Below are 16,787 nucleotides of genomic sequence, written 5' to 3'. Positions count from 1 at the left end.
CATGTGTTGAGTGTCTGTCCCCTGGTGAACAATGCACTTCATAGCTACCAGTCAGAGCATCTGCCCCCTGGTGGTCATTGCACATCATAGCTACCGGTCGGACGGTCAAATGGTTGGATGGTTGCTTAGACTTTTATATATATATATAGTTGGACCCAATGCAAATTAAGATTTTTAGTTTCCAAGATAAGAGGTTTGATCTCTCAAATCAGAATAACAGAATCTAGACTACCAATATAAGAAGCTATAAACAAGCGGTCACCAACAGGTGGTCTGTGGACCACTGGTGGTCCATTCCGAAAGATTGGCAACCGCTGCAATAAACTATCCATAGGGGAACTGGGGTAAATAAATCTCACTGGGCAAGTGTAAGATTTATATTCAGGATCTGATAAAACTCCCCCCCAAAATCTAAAATTGTTTCTTTATTTCCAAATGAACCACCATTCCATGTATATATCTATATCCTTGGCTAAACACACTAATCACATATCTCTACAATTAGAAAAGTTACAATATAGACACTTCAAAACACCTTTTTCTGTAGAGTAAAATTTGTAATAGGGCTTGACTCTTCATATGTAACCACATTGCTATTTGCTCCACCCTGAGATCCTGCACCATGAAGCCACTGCTGTTTGCTCCACCCTCAGACTCAGCCCCATCCAAGCTGAGTGCAGAGGCTTTTGCATATAAATGGGCTGGTCCTTTGAAATTTAAACATACCTAACAAACTGCAGATGAGTCAGTGAGACCCAGAACATCCAAAAGAAGGCCCAAGGCTCTGGAATAGCTTGCCTTGCTTCACAGCTGGGCCTCATCTGGGCACTTCCAAAACCCAACCAAAGAACAGAAATCTGCAGATCTCCCCATAGCTCCTGCTGGGTGGCCTCAGGGAGAGCCTAAATTAGCACCTCCTTAAAGATCTAAGAGCCAGTGTGCCCAGGGGTCAGAGTGGGACCATCCAGATTACAACTCCTCAGATCCATAAAGGACACACTCAGGGGGCAGACTCATTGAGCACCAAAGCCCCACTGAATCAAGTCTTGCCCCATAAGGTGTCTCCACCACATAAGTTCTACCATCACAGACACAGCCGATCCTCACAGCCAATTGGCCTGGAGGTCAATTCCCATCAATGATATCAACAACAATCAAGGCTTAACTACAACAAGACTGTGCACACAGCCCACAAAGGGGTGCACCAAAAGTGTCCACCTCAGTTAACTGGAGAGGCTGAGCCATTGGGCCCTATAGGACACCTAGCACACAAAGCCACTCTATCAACTCAGGGAAGCAGCCAAAATGCAGAGACAAAGAAACAGGTCAAAAATGAAAGAAATGGAGGAAAGCAAACTACTGGATATAGAGTACAAAACCATGGGTATAAGGTTTTTCAAGAATTTTCTAGAAAAGGCCGATAAATTTAGTGAGACCCTCGAGGAAATGAAAAAGGACCAACTAGAAATTAAGCATACACCAACTGAAATAAAAAATAATATACAGAAATCCAACAGCAGACTAGAGGATCACAAGAATCAAGTCAAAGTTTTGAAATACAAAGAAGCAAAAAAACACCCAACTGGAAAAGCAAAAAGAATCCAAAATTATATCCTCTGGGACAACTATAAGTGTACCAACATCCGAATTATGGGAATGCCAAAAGAAGAGAGCAAGCAAGATACTGAAAACCTATTTGAAGAAATAATGACTGGAAACTTCCCCCACCTGGTGAAAGAAACAGACTTATAAGTCCAGGAAGCGCACAGAACCTCCCAAAAAAGGAATCCAAAGAGGACCACACTAAGACACATCATAATTAAAATTTCAGGAGCAAAAGACAAAGAGAGAATATTAAAGCAGCAAGAGAAAAAGTTAATTACCTACAAGGGAGTACCCATGATTGTCAGCTTATTTCTCAACAGAAACTATGCAGGCCAGAAGGGAGTGGCAAGAAATATACAAAGTGATGAATAGCAAAAACCTACAACCAAGATTACTCTACCCAGCAAAGCTATCATTCAGAATTAAAGGTCAGATAAAGAGCTTCACAGATAAGAAAAAGCTAAAGGAATTCAACACCAAACCAGTGTTATATGAAATGCTGAAAGGTATTCTTTAAAAAGAGAAAGAAGAAAAAGGTAAAGATATAAATTATGAACAACAAATACATATCTACCGTGTTTCCCCGAAAATAAAACATACTCCGAAAATAAGACCTACTTACAGGTTTCCTTCTGAGTGAAATATAAGGTATCCCCCCGAAAATAAGGCCCCCTAGACTGTCTCAGAATGAAAATTAATTTACCGTAAACTGATCGCTAGACCGCCCTGACTGGCGTCTAGCAACCAGTGACGTTACGCAGAGTCCTGACATCACTGCTGTGTGGAGGCAGAGCAGAGGTCAGAGTGAGCAATGAGTGTGGGGCGGGAGAGAGAAGGAAACTTTCACAGATGCGTGTAGAAGAACAGGAGGATTAGAGCAGACAGGACGCAGCAAAGGTGGTGAGTGCTGGTCAGTCTGTGGTGACACTACCTGATGCTCGAGGCCGCCCTCATGATGACTGAAGGTTCTCAGTCAGTGGCAGACCCTGCTCCAGCCCAGATCCAGGCCCCAGCAAGCCCAGTGACAGTCCCCAGGCAGGGCCTGGGGGTAAATGTCTGATAAAGAGGCAGGGGGGATGTCTGGTGAAGGTGTTCAGTGGCACAGGGGTGAGGGGAGGGCGATCACTTAAAATGACACAGGAGGATCAGAGAGGGCAATAAAAATGACACAGGAGGGTCAAAAGGAGTTACTAAAATGGTAATCCCCCCTCTGATTCTCCTGTGCCATTTTGATTCCCCCCTCTGATCTCCCATGTCATTTTAAGTGATCCCCCTTCCCCCACCTTGATACCCCAGTTCCTTTTTTTTACCCCTAGAAATGAGCACAAAAAGAAAAAGCTACTCTGTGGAGTACAAGAAAGGAATAGTGGAAGACTCTTGGGGCCAAAATCTTACTGCTTTCTGCAAAGAGAAGATGTTGAGTATCCGATTGGTCCGAAAATGGCGAGCAGAGTATGGTAACCTCATTGAACAAGTGGACAAGGGAAATGCTAAAAAGTGCAAGTGTGGATCAGGTTGGCAACCATTATTTTCCGAGCTGGAAGACCTGATCTGTGAATGGGTTGTTGACAGGAGAGCAAAGGCTTTGGTTGTAAATAGGGCTCAGATTCAAGAATTTGCCCTTGCAATGGCACCACAGTTTGACATAGCCCCCGAAGGCTTCAAAGCATCACAACATGGGCTGGATAATTTCCTTCAGCTAAATGAACTGTCTTTAAGATCTACAACATTGTTTAGGTTGGAAAATACTCAAATTATTAAGCAAGCACTTGCATCCAACTCCTTTATTGATGATGCTGACTTCTCTAAATACAATCTTTCCAACATGATTGCTATGGATGAAACTGCAGTGTTTATGGGCCAATCATCTCAAACAACAATTGAACAGCGGGGTGCCTCCTTAGTGTACATTCCCTCCACTTCTTACAAATGTGCACGTGTTTCCTGTATTTTGGCAATTTGTCTGGATGGCACTAAAATCCCACCTTTAATCATTTCTAAGGGTAAGAAGGAAAAGATTGAACGTGTTTTGGGCATTTTTATTCTTGAAACTGAAAAAGCATGGGCCACACAAGCAGTTATAAGGAAGTGGATCGATTTAATGCTGCCGCTTGTTATGCGAGGGAGCCAAAGAGGTCTGTGCTAAAGATATGAAGACATTTCTTCACGAATGAAAAATAGATCAGATGATTCCCGCAGGAATGACGGCCTATCTCCACACTCTTGATATTGCAATAAACAAGCCATCAAAGACAATTTGCGCATGGAAATTAATGACTACATTGAAAATAAAATGGAGAGATATCAGCGTGGAAACTTTGTGAAACCTAAACTGCAAGAAGTTGTGACTTGGGTGAAGAATTCATGGGAGAAAATCACTGACAGTTGCATTGCAAATGTACTGCAAGCAGGCTACCTTGACAAGAAGTACTCATTTAAAGACAGTGCTATTGCTAAACATGAGAGATTTGGTCCACTGATTCTGAAAGAAATGGAGTCACAAGAAATTCACCAGGAAATTCAGGAATTGGATTGTTATGATGATGTTCCTGAAGATGATGACATGATTGTCATTGAATAAATGAGTAAATTCTTGATACTGTAGGATTCACAGTTTGTCTGGTTTGTGTTGACAACTATCGTACTACCGTACCGTATACAGGTAATAAATTTCCTTTACCATATTTTCATTTAACAATAAACGTGTACCGTATTCTTCTTCATGGAAAAATAAGACATCCCCTGAAAATAAGGCCTAACGCATCTTTGGGAGCAAAAATTAATATAAGACACTGTTTTATTTTCGGGGAAATGATATCAACAAGTGAAATCTAAAAATCAAGTGAATAAAAAATCTGATGAACAAAATAAACTGGTGAATATACCAGAATCAGGAGCATAGAAAGGGAGAGGACTGACAATCCTGGGGGGAAAGAGGTATTGGAGGTGCGGAAGAGATTGGACAAAAATCATATACCTATGGATGAGGACAGTGGGGGGAGGGTAAGGGTATGGGGTGGAATGGGAACTGGGTGGAGGGGAGCTATGTGGGGGGGAAAAGAGGGGCAATTGTAATAATCTGAACAATAAAGATTTATTCTTAAAAAGAAAAAAAGCCTAAGTGACCATTCGACCAGTAGCTATGATGCGCAATGACCACTAGGAGGCAGATGCTCAATGCACAGGCATGGAAACACAGAACTGATGAATCTCAGAGGCAAGGGAGGAAGGTGGGAAGAGATTAACCAAAGATCTTACATACATATTAGAGGATAATGCATGAATCTGTGGGGTCCATCGGCCTGGTCTGTGGAGATTGGGCCAAGTCCATGCACTGGGCCTCCAACATCACCCAAGGGGTCCCGGATTCCAAGAGTGCACAGGCCAGGCCAAGGGACACAACCAGTACATGGCTTCTCATAAAGAACATAATAGAAGAGGGCTAATCAAGTTATACACATCAGATGTCTATTACCAAAAAAACAAACAAACAAACAAAAAAAAACCTTAAGCAGAAACTGAATTCTTTAGCAACAAAGCAATATTCTCAAGAAATGTTAAATGACAATAACCACCAGATAATATACCTCTATTTCAGCCACAGTATTTTTTAAAAACAAAGTGGAAATCCAATTTACCTAGTAGACATTTTTTCAGAAACATTTATTTAACTCCCTTGCCTTTTTAAGTCACATTTGAACAGATTTTACTTAAATGAGATCACACACTTACATGAAAGAAAACTTGTCCATAACATATTGTCAAGTAAAAAATGAAAATTGTAGAATAGAACATAAATATGATTTCTTCTGTCAAAAAAAGTATACAGTATGTATAGAAAAAGGTGCAGAGGGCTTCATACCAAACCTGACACTGGCTATTTTGGAGAATGGGATAGAAGAAGGAAAAGAACATAGATTTTTCTTTTTCACTTTATACAATTCAATAAATTTGATGGTTTAAAATGAGCATGTAATTTTTTATGATGAAAAATGTTGGTTTAAGTTATAGTCTTAAGTTTTACAGAAAAATATTCAATTAGCAATGATTTTAAAATATTGATAATTTCCAATGTTTGGAGAGGTTTTGGATAAAAAGCCTTCTACGCCGGAACTGGTTTGGCTCAGTGGATAGAGCGTCAGCCTGCGAACTGAAAGGTCCCGGGTTCGATTCAGGGCAAGGGCATGTACCTTGGTTGCGGGCACATCCCCAGTAGGGGGTGTGCAAGAGGCAGCTGATCGATGATTCTCTCTCATCGATGTTTCTAACTCTCTATCCCTCTCTCTTCCTGTGAAAAATCAATAAAATATAATATAAAAAAAAGCCTTCTACATCACTATTATTTTTACTATAAACAGGTATAATGTTTTTTGAACACTTACCAAAATTTGCTACAAAAATGTTACTACAATGCGTAATGACATCAATAAAATATAAAACTAGTAAAAAGCTGCTTGCAAACCAGCAATATAAATGCTCAACAAAAGAATGATTATATAAATTTATGATACATATAACTATACTATGGAATACATTAAACAGTGATAGATATCTATCTGTACTAACTTAAGACAGGATCAGTAAAGTTGTCAATTCCCCCCAAATTGATCACCAGGCTTAACTCAATTCCTATCAAAAACTTTTTTATAGATATAGATATTTTTCTAAAATTTATGTGAATTTTAATAAGAAAATAAATTAGAAAAAGAATAAAGTATGTCAACTGTAAATGAAAGAATTTAAAAAATGATTTACAGCCCAAACCGGTTTGGCTCAGTGGATAGAGTGTCAGCCTATGGACTGATAGGTTCCAGGTTTGATTCTGGGCAAGGACCTTGGTTGCGGGCACATCCCCAGTAAGGGGTGTGCAGAAGGCAGCTTGTCAATGTTTCTAGCTCTCTATCCCTCCCCCTTCCTCTCTATAAAAAAATCAGTAAAACATATCTTACCTAATAATAGACAAACATGTAAATTGGCTGTACCTCCGCTATGCCCACAACCAATCAGGAGTATGCAAATTAGCCCAACAAAGATGGCAGGTTAATTTGCATATGCAGGCACAGAGTGATAGGCCTGGGCAGGATGCCTGCTATGAGGGGGAGAGAAGAGAGCAGAGGGAGCTTCAGGAGCGGTGCTCTGGCTGGGAGTGAGGACTTGGTGGCTCCAAGGCAGCTGGGAAAAAAGCCAGGGTAAGGAAGGCCTATTCTTGCATGAATATCGTGCGACAAGTCTCTAGTTTAAAAATAAATAAATAAAATGATTTATAAAAGAATAAAGTGAGGGGTAAGTTACTCTACCTCAAGCATGTCAAACTCATGGTCTGCATGCAGCCCACAACGAATACTTTTGCAGTCCAGCCAATGTAACGGTATGTAAAAAGTTTTAATAAAAATTTCGTAACTTAATTTTTACAATATCCTGTTATACATAACTATTAATAACCAACTAAAACATTCGCTGATGACTAATTACTATAATCCTGTTGCATTCATTCCCCATATGCACCATACGCACAGGCGCACTATTTCTCTCCACTAATACTAGCAGCAAATATTTTAGCAGCCAATTGCCATGTTATTAGTCTTACACTGACTTGTTTCATGTGCGTAACAGGAAATAGTTCTCTTTCAGAGAACAAGAAAAAAAGTTGTGTTACACTTATTAATTTGTGCAGTTAATTCAGTGTCTGCTAAGTTAATGTTCAAGAAAAAGTATTTATTAAAATGTTCTATTATTTTATGTTAACGATTACTCATTTATTTCAGCCCTTTGTATTGAGCATGTCTCTATCGAAATAAACCTACGTTTCCATGAAAATTGAAGTTTTTTTTTTTGTGGCCCACATAAACTTAAACCTTATTTGGCCTGTGTTAGCCTTTGAGTTTGACATGCTTGCTCTACCTGATGAGACATACTATACAGCTCCAGTTATCATGCGATAATCCAGGGAGCACGCACGGAATATGGCGGGCATGGAACATGGTGGGCATCTGCTGCAGCAGACTGTGGAGCAGGTAAGTAGACCAAGGTGAGGCACTGGTCGCTGTCATCAGGGTAAGCCTCTGGTGGTTACTGAAAATTCTTTGTTCCTGCATGCTGCAGTCCCATTGCTGGTGCCGGCCATAATAGTTTAGTAGGTGTAAGCAGCGGCTGCCAGCCCCGATCACCCATGAAGGCTTCTCCATCTCTCCCTGCTCCTGAGGGGCAATTGGGGCAGCAGCCGCCACTTGCACCCAAAGACAGTGCTGGCCTTGCTCACCCCCGCGGCAGGAGGGCCAGGTGGAGGCAAGGAGGATGGGCCAAGACCCACACCTGTGCCCACTGCAGCCTCATGGCCCAAAGTTCCTTGCAAGGTGCACAAATTCACGCACTGGGCCCCTAGTAGATATATAAGATCAATGGAACAAAATAAACCCAGAAATAGATCCACACACTCAACTGATTTTTTTTTTTACACAAAGGTGCTCAAAGCAATTCAATGTAGTAAGGATAGTCTTCTCAACAAATAACAGAACTAGACATCTATAGGCAAAAAAAAAAAAAAAAAAAAAAAAGAACCTCAACCTAAACCTCATACTGTATACAAAAATGATTTCAAAATGGATCATGAATTTAAATGTAAAACTATGATCTTTTTTTTTTTTAAGTATGAGAGAATCTCTGTGACTGGGTTAAACAAAGAATTCTTAGACATATACCAGAAGCACAATCTATATATATATAAAAAGGCTAACATAATATGCAAAGTGCCCCCTTAGAAGTTCGACCAGGAATTTGATCGTTAGCTATGATATGTACTGACCACCAGGGGGCAGCACGGAACAAAGGCAGACCCTGGTTGCAGTTGGAAGACCCCGAGTGGCCCTGATCACCAGCCAGGCCTAGAGACCCTACCTGTGCACGAATTTCGTGCACGGGTCTCTAGTACATAAAAGAAAAAATTGACCAACTGTACATCATCAAAGTTAAACATTTCTGCTCTTCCAAAAACATTGTCAAGAGATGAAAAGACAAGTCACAGACTGGGAAAAAAATCTCTGAAAAAGGCCATGTACATAAAATATAATAAAGAACTCCCAAAACTCATTATTAATAAGAAAGCAATGCAGTTCAAACTTGGGCCAAGAAGTGAACAGACATTTTACCAAAGAAAACACACAGATGGCAAATAAACTCATGAAAAAAATGTTGAACATAATAACCATTTAAGAAATGTAAAGTAAAAACCATAGAGATACTAGTAGACCACCAAGTAAATTTTTAAAAATAGCAGTAATACTTAATACTGTAGATAAATTGAATCTTTCCTACATTGCTGATGGGAATGTAAACGGTACAGGCACTCTAATAGTATGGCAATTTCTTATAAAATTAAACATGTTTATCATCACACTCTTAGGCATTTATCCCATAGAAATGAACATTTATATTCACACAAAACCCTGTATATGAATGCTTACAGCAGCTTTATTCATAATCAAAAAATACTAGAAATCTGAATGTGCTTCAGTAAATTGAACAAACTCTGGTACAATGAAACACTAACTCAACAATCTTTAAAAAATGAACTGATACATACAACAATTTGGGTGGATTTTAAGAGATGCATAGTGGGAAAAATCAATCTCAAATATGTAGTATTATTCTTTATCTCACATGCTCAAAAGTCAAAACTATAGGGAGGATCACATAAATGGTTGCCAGGGAAGAAAGACATTAGTGGGTGGATGTGGAGAATTGCAGATACAAAGAGGTAACATCAGAGAGTTCTTGTGTGATGACAGAACAGTTCTACTAGTACATCTTGACTACGGTAGTGGTTACATGCTGGCATAAAACTGCATATAACTATACACACATGCGCACAAATGAATATAGATTTTTTTAAAGGTACAAAGTGCATAAGGCCCATAATCTTATTAATAGTAATGGACCAATATCAATTTCCTGGTTTTGATTTTGAACTACAGCCATGTAAGATGTCACCATTGGAGGAAGCTACATAAGACTTAGTATTATTTGTACAATTTCTTGAGTTTATTTTAAAATAGAAGTTTAAAAAAGAGGATCAGGATATATTCATGAGCAAATAGCAAATTATAGAATAATTATGAAAATGACAATTTTTAAAAACACTACTTATGTTTGTTAAACATGTTTTATGTAAGTATAGAAGAATATGGAAAGATATACACTGTTACTTCTGAGGAATGAAACTATGGGAGATAAAAATGAAAGGGTAGGCAAAAGCTTTCATTTTCAATTTTATGTATTTTATTTTTCAACTTTCATTTTTAATTTTATATATTTCTTTATTGTGTAACTTTTTGTTTTTTAAATAAGTCTACCTTACCAGGAATATGATAGGTTAGAAAGAGGTTAAGTCTACAGGTGGAGACATACGCCAGTTGACTATTATAATAATCTAAGAGGGCTTCAGTGATATATTGGAAGTTGGGGGTTTATTCAAGGGAATAAATGAGGTTCCAGATGTAGCTACTGGGCGATGCTAGTGTCCCATTAAATGCAGATTGGAAATAATAAAGGACCAAATTGAATAAAGGACAGAGGGAGAAAGTTTAAATAAGAAAAGGATGTTTCGTTTGACGTATGTTTGAAGTTCCACTGGGACAGCCAAGAGGAAATGTTCAGCAGATGGTTGGAGATATTAGGTCTTTGCCCAGAACTGATGAGTCATCAGGAAAAATATGGTGGTTGAAGTTACAGAAATAGGCAGAATATCATTCAGCAAAGGATAGAGAGAATCAGATAAATGGTTGCCAGGGAAGAAAGACAGTAGTGGAGAAAATGGAAAAGTAATGGAATAAGAGGTAGGAGAAAAATAAGCTGAAAGTTATAAAGCCAATCATACTATAGTTTCAAGAATCGTCAATGATGTCAAATACTAGGGTGTAGTCAAGATAAGAACTTAAAAGCACCCACTAAACCTGGCAATTATGTGAACTTGTTCACTTAGTATGTTGGGCAGGTTAGGAGCCAAATTAAAGCTAAGTGAGGCAGGTTAAAGAATAGGAGAGATGTTATGTACTCATTAAAAAAAAATCCAATCTATGCTACAAAATTAAGTGAAATAAGCAAGACACAAAAGGACAAATATTCTATGTACTATATGCCTCCACTTATATGAGATACCCAGAAGAGAAAAACTCATGTACAAAAAGTAAAGTAGAGATTACCAAGGGCTGAGGGAATGAAAGAATGGGGTTATTCTTTAATGAGTACAGAGTTTCTGTTTGGAGTGAGGAAAAAGTTCTAGAAATGGATAGTGGTGATTGCACAACACTGTGAATATACTTAATGCCACTGAATTTGTTTTGTGTATGTTTTACCACAATAAAAACAAAAGTCTGGCTGTGAAGAGCAAGGATGACAGCAAGAGGCTGAAACAGGATTGAGGGGAATTTATTTCTTCAACGATATGAGACTTAACTTTCATATAAGAATATTTATGTCTTGGCCCCAATCTCAGAAGAGACATTGACAGAAAAAAAGAATCTTATTATTAATGGACAGAGAGTAGTTTCATAGGACAGACTTAGAATCTGATATAGTCATGTGCTACATAACATTTTGGTCAATGATGGAGTGAATATATGATGGTGGTCCCATAAAATTATGAAGGAAATGAAAATTCCTATCAACTAGTAACATAGCATGACGCATTATTCATGCATCATAAACAACTTGGCAACACTTATTGGTAGACTATGCAGTTCATTTAAAATCCAAACAAACACTTAATAAGTAGTAAGGTCTCTCTCTCTCTCTGCCTACTTAATCCTATGACTTTGTCAAAACTGGCAAAAAGTTTGGGTTGTGTTTTTCAGAACCAATTTATTTACCTATATGACTCTCCTTTCACCCACATGGAGTATTGTGTGCCTTTTGAAACTGTTACAAATAGCTTCAATCCCAAGTTTTGGGTTTCCCTGATTATTAATGTTCTTTTGAAATGTTATCCTATCTAATAAAGAGGGGATATGCAAATTGACCATCACAACATAACAAGATGGCTACGCCCACAGCAGAGGCAGTAATTTCATAATGTAAGATGGCTGTGCCCACAGCAGAGGCTGAGTTCCCTTAAAGAGCCTTAACAAACAATCAGCAGGGGCCTGAGGCTGCATGCACTCAGCTGGGGCAGGGACACCCCCCCTCCGCACCCCTCCCCCCCGGGCTCCCCCCTCTCCCCCCACCTAGTGGAACTTGACAGGAGACCTGAGGCCATGCTCCCCACCCCAGCACTGGGCCAGAGGAGTCCACGCACCCCACCCATGGGGCTTGACAGGGAACCTCAAGGCACGCCCCCCAACTCAGACCATGCTGGAGGACCTTATGCCATGCTCCCTGCCCCAGAACTGGGACAGGGGACCTAAGGCTGCACCCCCAAACCTGGTGGGGCTTGATGGGGGACCTTGGGCCACACCCCCCCCCAACCCAGCGCCAGGCCAGGCAACCTGAGGCTGCACCCACCACCCATCAGGGCTTGATGGGGGTGGGGCTGGACAGGTCTGGGTCTCGCATGATATCAAGGTGCACATGGGTGGGCGGGGACTTGACTCTGGTTCCTGTGGCATGTCCCAGACTCTGAAAGATTTTCATATACATTTTATTAATTTTCCTTCATCTGTGGCACTTCTATTAATTCCCTTTTTAAAAAAATATATTTTATTGATTTTTTTAGAGAGAGAGAGAGAGGGACAGAGTTAGAAACATCAATGAGAGAGAATCATCGATCAGCTGCCTCTTGCACACCCCCTACTGGTGATGTGCCCGCAACAAAGGTACATGCCCTTGACCGGAATCGAACCTAGGACCCTCCAGTCCATAGGCTGACGCTCTATCCATTGAGCCAAACCGGTTTTGGCTAATTCCCTTTTAATGTGCAAAAATTTCAAGCACCCAGGTCGCTAGTTTGAACATAAACAGAGGCTCTGAGATTGATTCAGTACTTATGTGGTAGCTGGAAAGCATAAGGACTTTAACTCTTATACTGTGCAGTCCCACCACTACCAGTTAAGTACAAGACTGAGTCCTCTAATAAGTACTGCATATTTCTAGGAGCTGTTTTATATTCAGTGTTCCTTATCTTCCACTTTTTGTCAGATGTCCCTAATCTTACTGCTAGAAATCTTAGCTATCCTATATAATAAAGAGGTAATATGCAAATTAACCCTCATGCCATCACAAGATGGCTGTGCTCACAGTGAAGGTGGTGTGCCTGTAACACCAGATGGCTGTGCCCACAGCAGAGGTGGGGTTCCTGTAACAAGCAATCAGCAGGGACCTGAGGCTGCATGGCAACTGGCCTGGGGACCGGAGGCTGTGACCCCACCTGGGCCTGGGCCAGGAGACCTCAGGCTGCACCCCAGGCCCTGGCGCCAAGAGGCATGAACTAGGAGGACCTCAGGCTGTGCCCCCCTGCCGCTCAGGGCTTGACTGGGGTGGAGCTGGCCAGGTCTGGATTTTGCCCAATGGGGGTGGGGCAGCCAGTTCTGGGTCTCACACAATTTTGAAGTGCACACGGGTAGGCGGAGACTTGACTCTGGGTCCCATGGCGCATCCCAGACTCTGACAGGAATAAGGTTTTCATATACATTTTACTAATTTTCTCTCATATCTGACATTTCTATTATAAAGGGCAAATAGCAATATTAAAATATTTCCTCTAATTTCCTTTTAATGTGAATGAATTTCGTGTTCCGGGCCATTAGTATATAATATACTTCATGGGCTATCTATGTGATAATATAGGGTAAGTCAATGAAGGTATGCTATGGAAATACTGTAATATTATACGTGAAGTATCTGAGTCAAAATAATGTTAACTAGAGATATGATTCTACTAATTTTGGTCAGTAAAATATTTTAATGAAAAATTTAAAGTGGGAATAAATGCTACATGGGGTTTGTTACTATTAATTAAAAACAGAGATAGGCTCATATCTGGCCAAATCAATAGTTTGAAGCAAAAGTATTATTTTGTGGCGCAGCCAGTGTAGCTCATTGGTTGACTGTCGATTCGTGAACCAAGAGGTTATAGTTTCCATTCTGGTCAGGGCACATGCCCGGGTTGTGGCTCAATCCCCAGTAGGAGGCATGCAGTAGATGCTTCTCTCTCACCATTGTTGTTTCTATCTCCCAGTCCCTCTCCCTTCTCTCTGAAGTCAATTTTTCAAAAGCTTATAAAAAATATATTTAAAAAATACTTTTATGTATTATTTTGTATATAATACCTAATATTAGGAAACATCTTACATGCACATTCAATTCCACAATTCAGTACAAAAGATGTCACATTTCATATCATATGACACCACTAATACAGCCCTATTCAGTCAGAAATTTCTTATACCCCTAATTCACTGGTGAAGGAAGGGCGATTTCAGCCTTATAGGCTCTCCACTGCAGCAACCAAATCATTATTTACTTTCCCTTGGAGAAAAAGAATATCTCTACACTGAGGATCGTTTTCTACTATGCTAGAGGTTGAAAACCAGCTTCCTTGGAGCCAGATTTGGCCTCTAGATAGATGTTTTCATTTGGCTCACAGAGTTTGAAATTTTTAAAATGTTTTTATTGTTTTTAGAGAAAGAGGAAGGGAGGAGGATAGAGACATAGAAACATCATTGAGAGAGAAACATCAATAGGCTGCCTCCTGCATGCCCTTACTGGGGATCGAGCTAGCAACTCAGGTATGTGCCCTGACCAGGAATCAAACCAGTGACCTCTTAATTCATGAGTTAATAACCACTGAGACACAATGGCCTGGATAAAAACTTTTTAAAACTATTACAAATGTGTAAACATTGGAATGAAAAAATGTCACCAAGAATTCAGATTTCCAGCTTCACTTGAAAAATTAAGAGCTAGCAACACTGGATAGTCATTTCCTTAGGACAACAATCAGATTGAAGTACATGCCACTTTAAACGGAATATATACTGTTACAGGTTACACAATCTACACTTGGACCACTTCACTCATTTATATTACCTGCCTGGGCCCTCCCTAAAGATCACTTAAGTTGGAGATCTTGCTCTTCACCTTTACTCACCACCAATCCACTCACATTCACCAAGGACTCTCATACCTAGTATAATTTTCCCTTTGGCTCCAAATCCCTCCAGTCATGGTGGGTTACTCTAATGTTCATATGTACTACCTCACCAAAATCCTTACAAATCTTCACCTTTTACTCCCAGGAAAAAATACCCCTGGCTATATCCAGAATGTTCTTTACTGTAAACTGCTTTGCCTCTGATGTTTCAATTCAGATATCCTTCTTTCTCATCACAGTCTTGTATCTGTCCACCCTTTTTGCTCTCTCTCTGACCTCAAGGACACTTACAGGCCCATTAATTTGGGTTTCCCAGTCTACCAAGCCTCTCCTGGTTTTAGTTTCTTCCCTAATTAACCCCTATGCTTTGAAAAGTAAGGTAATGTTCAGTAGTATGCCAGAGTTAAGATATAAGATCATTGTAATATATTTTCCTTCATCAGCAATTTTACTTGAAGATGGAAGTTGGGTGGGATATAAAATAAGAAATTTGAAACAGGACAAAATATAAACAGAGAAGCCTAATACTAATTTGCAAGATAAAACATGAGTTACCAAAAAAATTACAAGTTTTTATAGAGCTGCTTTGGATACTCTTCCATAGAGACTATGCAAGTGGCAATCTTCTGCTACAAAGAGTTCTTAGGTGACAAAGTTTGAGAAGCTCAAACTTTTCCTTCTTGTTAACACCTTCAATTCTCGATCTTTCTCACATCCAGAAAGCAAAATCCCAATCCTGAAACAATGATGTCATCTGCTTTCTCAGTTCCCTAACTTGGTTTGATGAATACTGACAAAGAAAATTACACAATTGTGCCAACTGATGTTCCTATAAAAATTAAGTCTCCAATTTCAGCTGGACCCTCAAAGGTTGCTCAACATTTCTAAAATGTCCATAAGTCAGCTCCATTTCAAATTCCCTACAACAGATAATTTAACCACTAACCTACATTTCTCTTCAAATTCTCTCTCTCACCATCTCACCCACTTAGCGTAAGACCCTGTTTGCTACTCTAGAAAGAGAAGCATAAACTTTTCTTTGTCTATCTTGCCACTTCTACAGGAACATTATTTCATATCCTCATTTTTCCTTCTCTTTCACCTACACAAAGTTCCACTCTGTCCAACATATTGATTACAGTCTTCCTCCTTCCTGTCACAGGCAAATTTCAGTTTCCACTTTCTTACTTCCTAGTGATTCATATCCAAGTCTGGCTTCTGATTTCACCAGTTCACTGAAATAGTTCTTTCAATGACCATTCTGTTTGGTCTCCTCTATAGCACTTGACCTCTTCTTATAGCCATTTCCTCTTCTGTTTGTTTCCAGGACATTGCTCTCTTCTGTTTCCCTTCTTTCATTCTGGCCACTCCTCAGTAGTCTCCACCTGACCCCTTAGATGTTCGAATTTGTTATTCTATTCTCATCCTACATTCTATCTTAACTAAACAGTGGCTCTTAAATTTTTTGGGTCACACACAGCTTTGATAATCTGATAACGCTTTGGTCTTTCTATCCAGAAAAACATACAGCCATATTTTATTAAAGCATCAGGGGGTTCAAGAAATACACCCTATTCCCTATTTGAGCTCATCTACTTATATTTTCATATGGTGATAATTTGAAAAAATACCCTATTTACAGTACAAACTTCTCTTTTGAGCTTTAAACCTGTTATATAGCTAGCTATCTCCTAAAAATATTCACTCAGATATCCTACCTCAATACAAAACAATTCTTCTCCAAAACCACTTCTCCTATACTTTCTATAATTAGTCTATGGCACCACCAGTTGCCCAGATCAGAATTCTGGATGTCATATGATTTATTCATCCATCCAAAAGTGGAAATTTGTTTTTTCATTACAAAAGTATTGTGTGCTCAATTTGAATAATTCAAAAACCTATATACAAAAAAAAGTATAAAAAAAAAACTATACTCATCTCTCCTTTTAGTAATCCTACTCTACAGCAACAATTGAGCTAAACAGTGACTGATCCCTTTAGGTGGGGTATGTGCTCTCCAAGTTCATCAGTCTCTATATTGAGCCCATTTCACTCATTTATGTCTGGCCTCTATAGTATCTGAACTTACAACCCCTTC

At 39.5% G+C, this 16,787-nt stretch overlaps 1 protein-coding gene across 5 annotated transcripts in view; it reads right to left on the bottom strand.

Annotated features, from left to right (window-relative positions):
• Positions 1-16,787, bottom strand: part of TAF1 (TATA-box binding protein associated factor 1) — a 106,536-nt gene that overhangs the window by 38,724 nt on the left and 51,025 nt on the right. The window contains exon 33 of one of the 5 annotated variants that reach the window (XM_084869407.1): positions 7,730-7,983. The exons of the other annotated variants lie outside the window; for them this stretch is intronic. Coding sequence (XP_084725533.1) covers positions 7,769-7,983 — 215 coding nt within the window. The 3' untranslated portion in view covers positions 7,730-7,768. Of the gene's footprint in view, positions 1-7,729; positions 7,984-16,787 lie in introns of those variants that run through there. 5 annotated transcript variants of the gene reach the window in all.

The sequence above is a fragment of the Pipistrellus hanaki genome (genome assembly GCF_964339955.1).
Source record: "Pipistrellus hanaki genome assembly, chromosome: X".
Classification (NCBI taxonomy): domain Eukaryota; kingdom Metazoa; phylum Chordata; class Mammalia; order Chiroptera; family Vespertilionidae; genus Pipistrellus; species Pipistrellus hanaki.
Note: the sequence above shows the minus strand (reverse complement) of the source record. Positions and strands in the feature narration are given on the sequence as shown.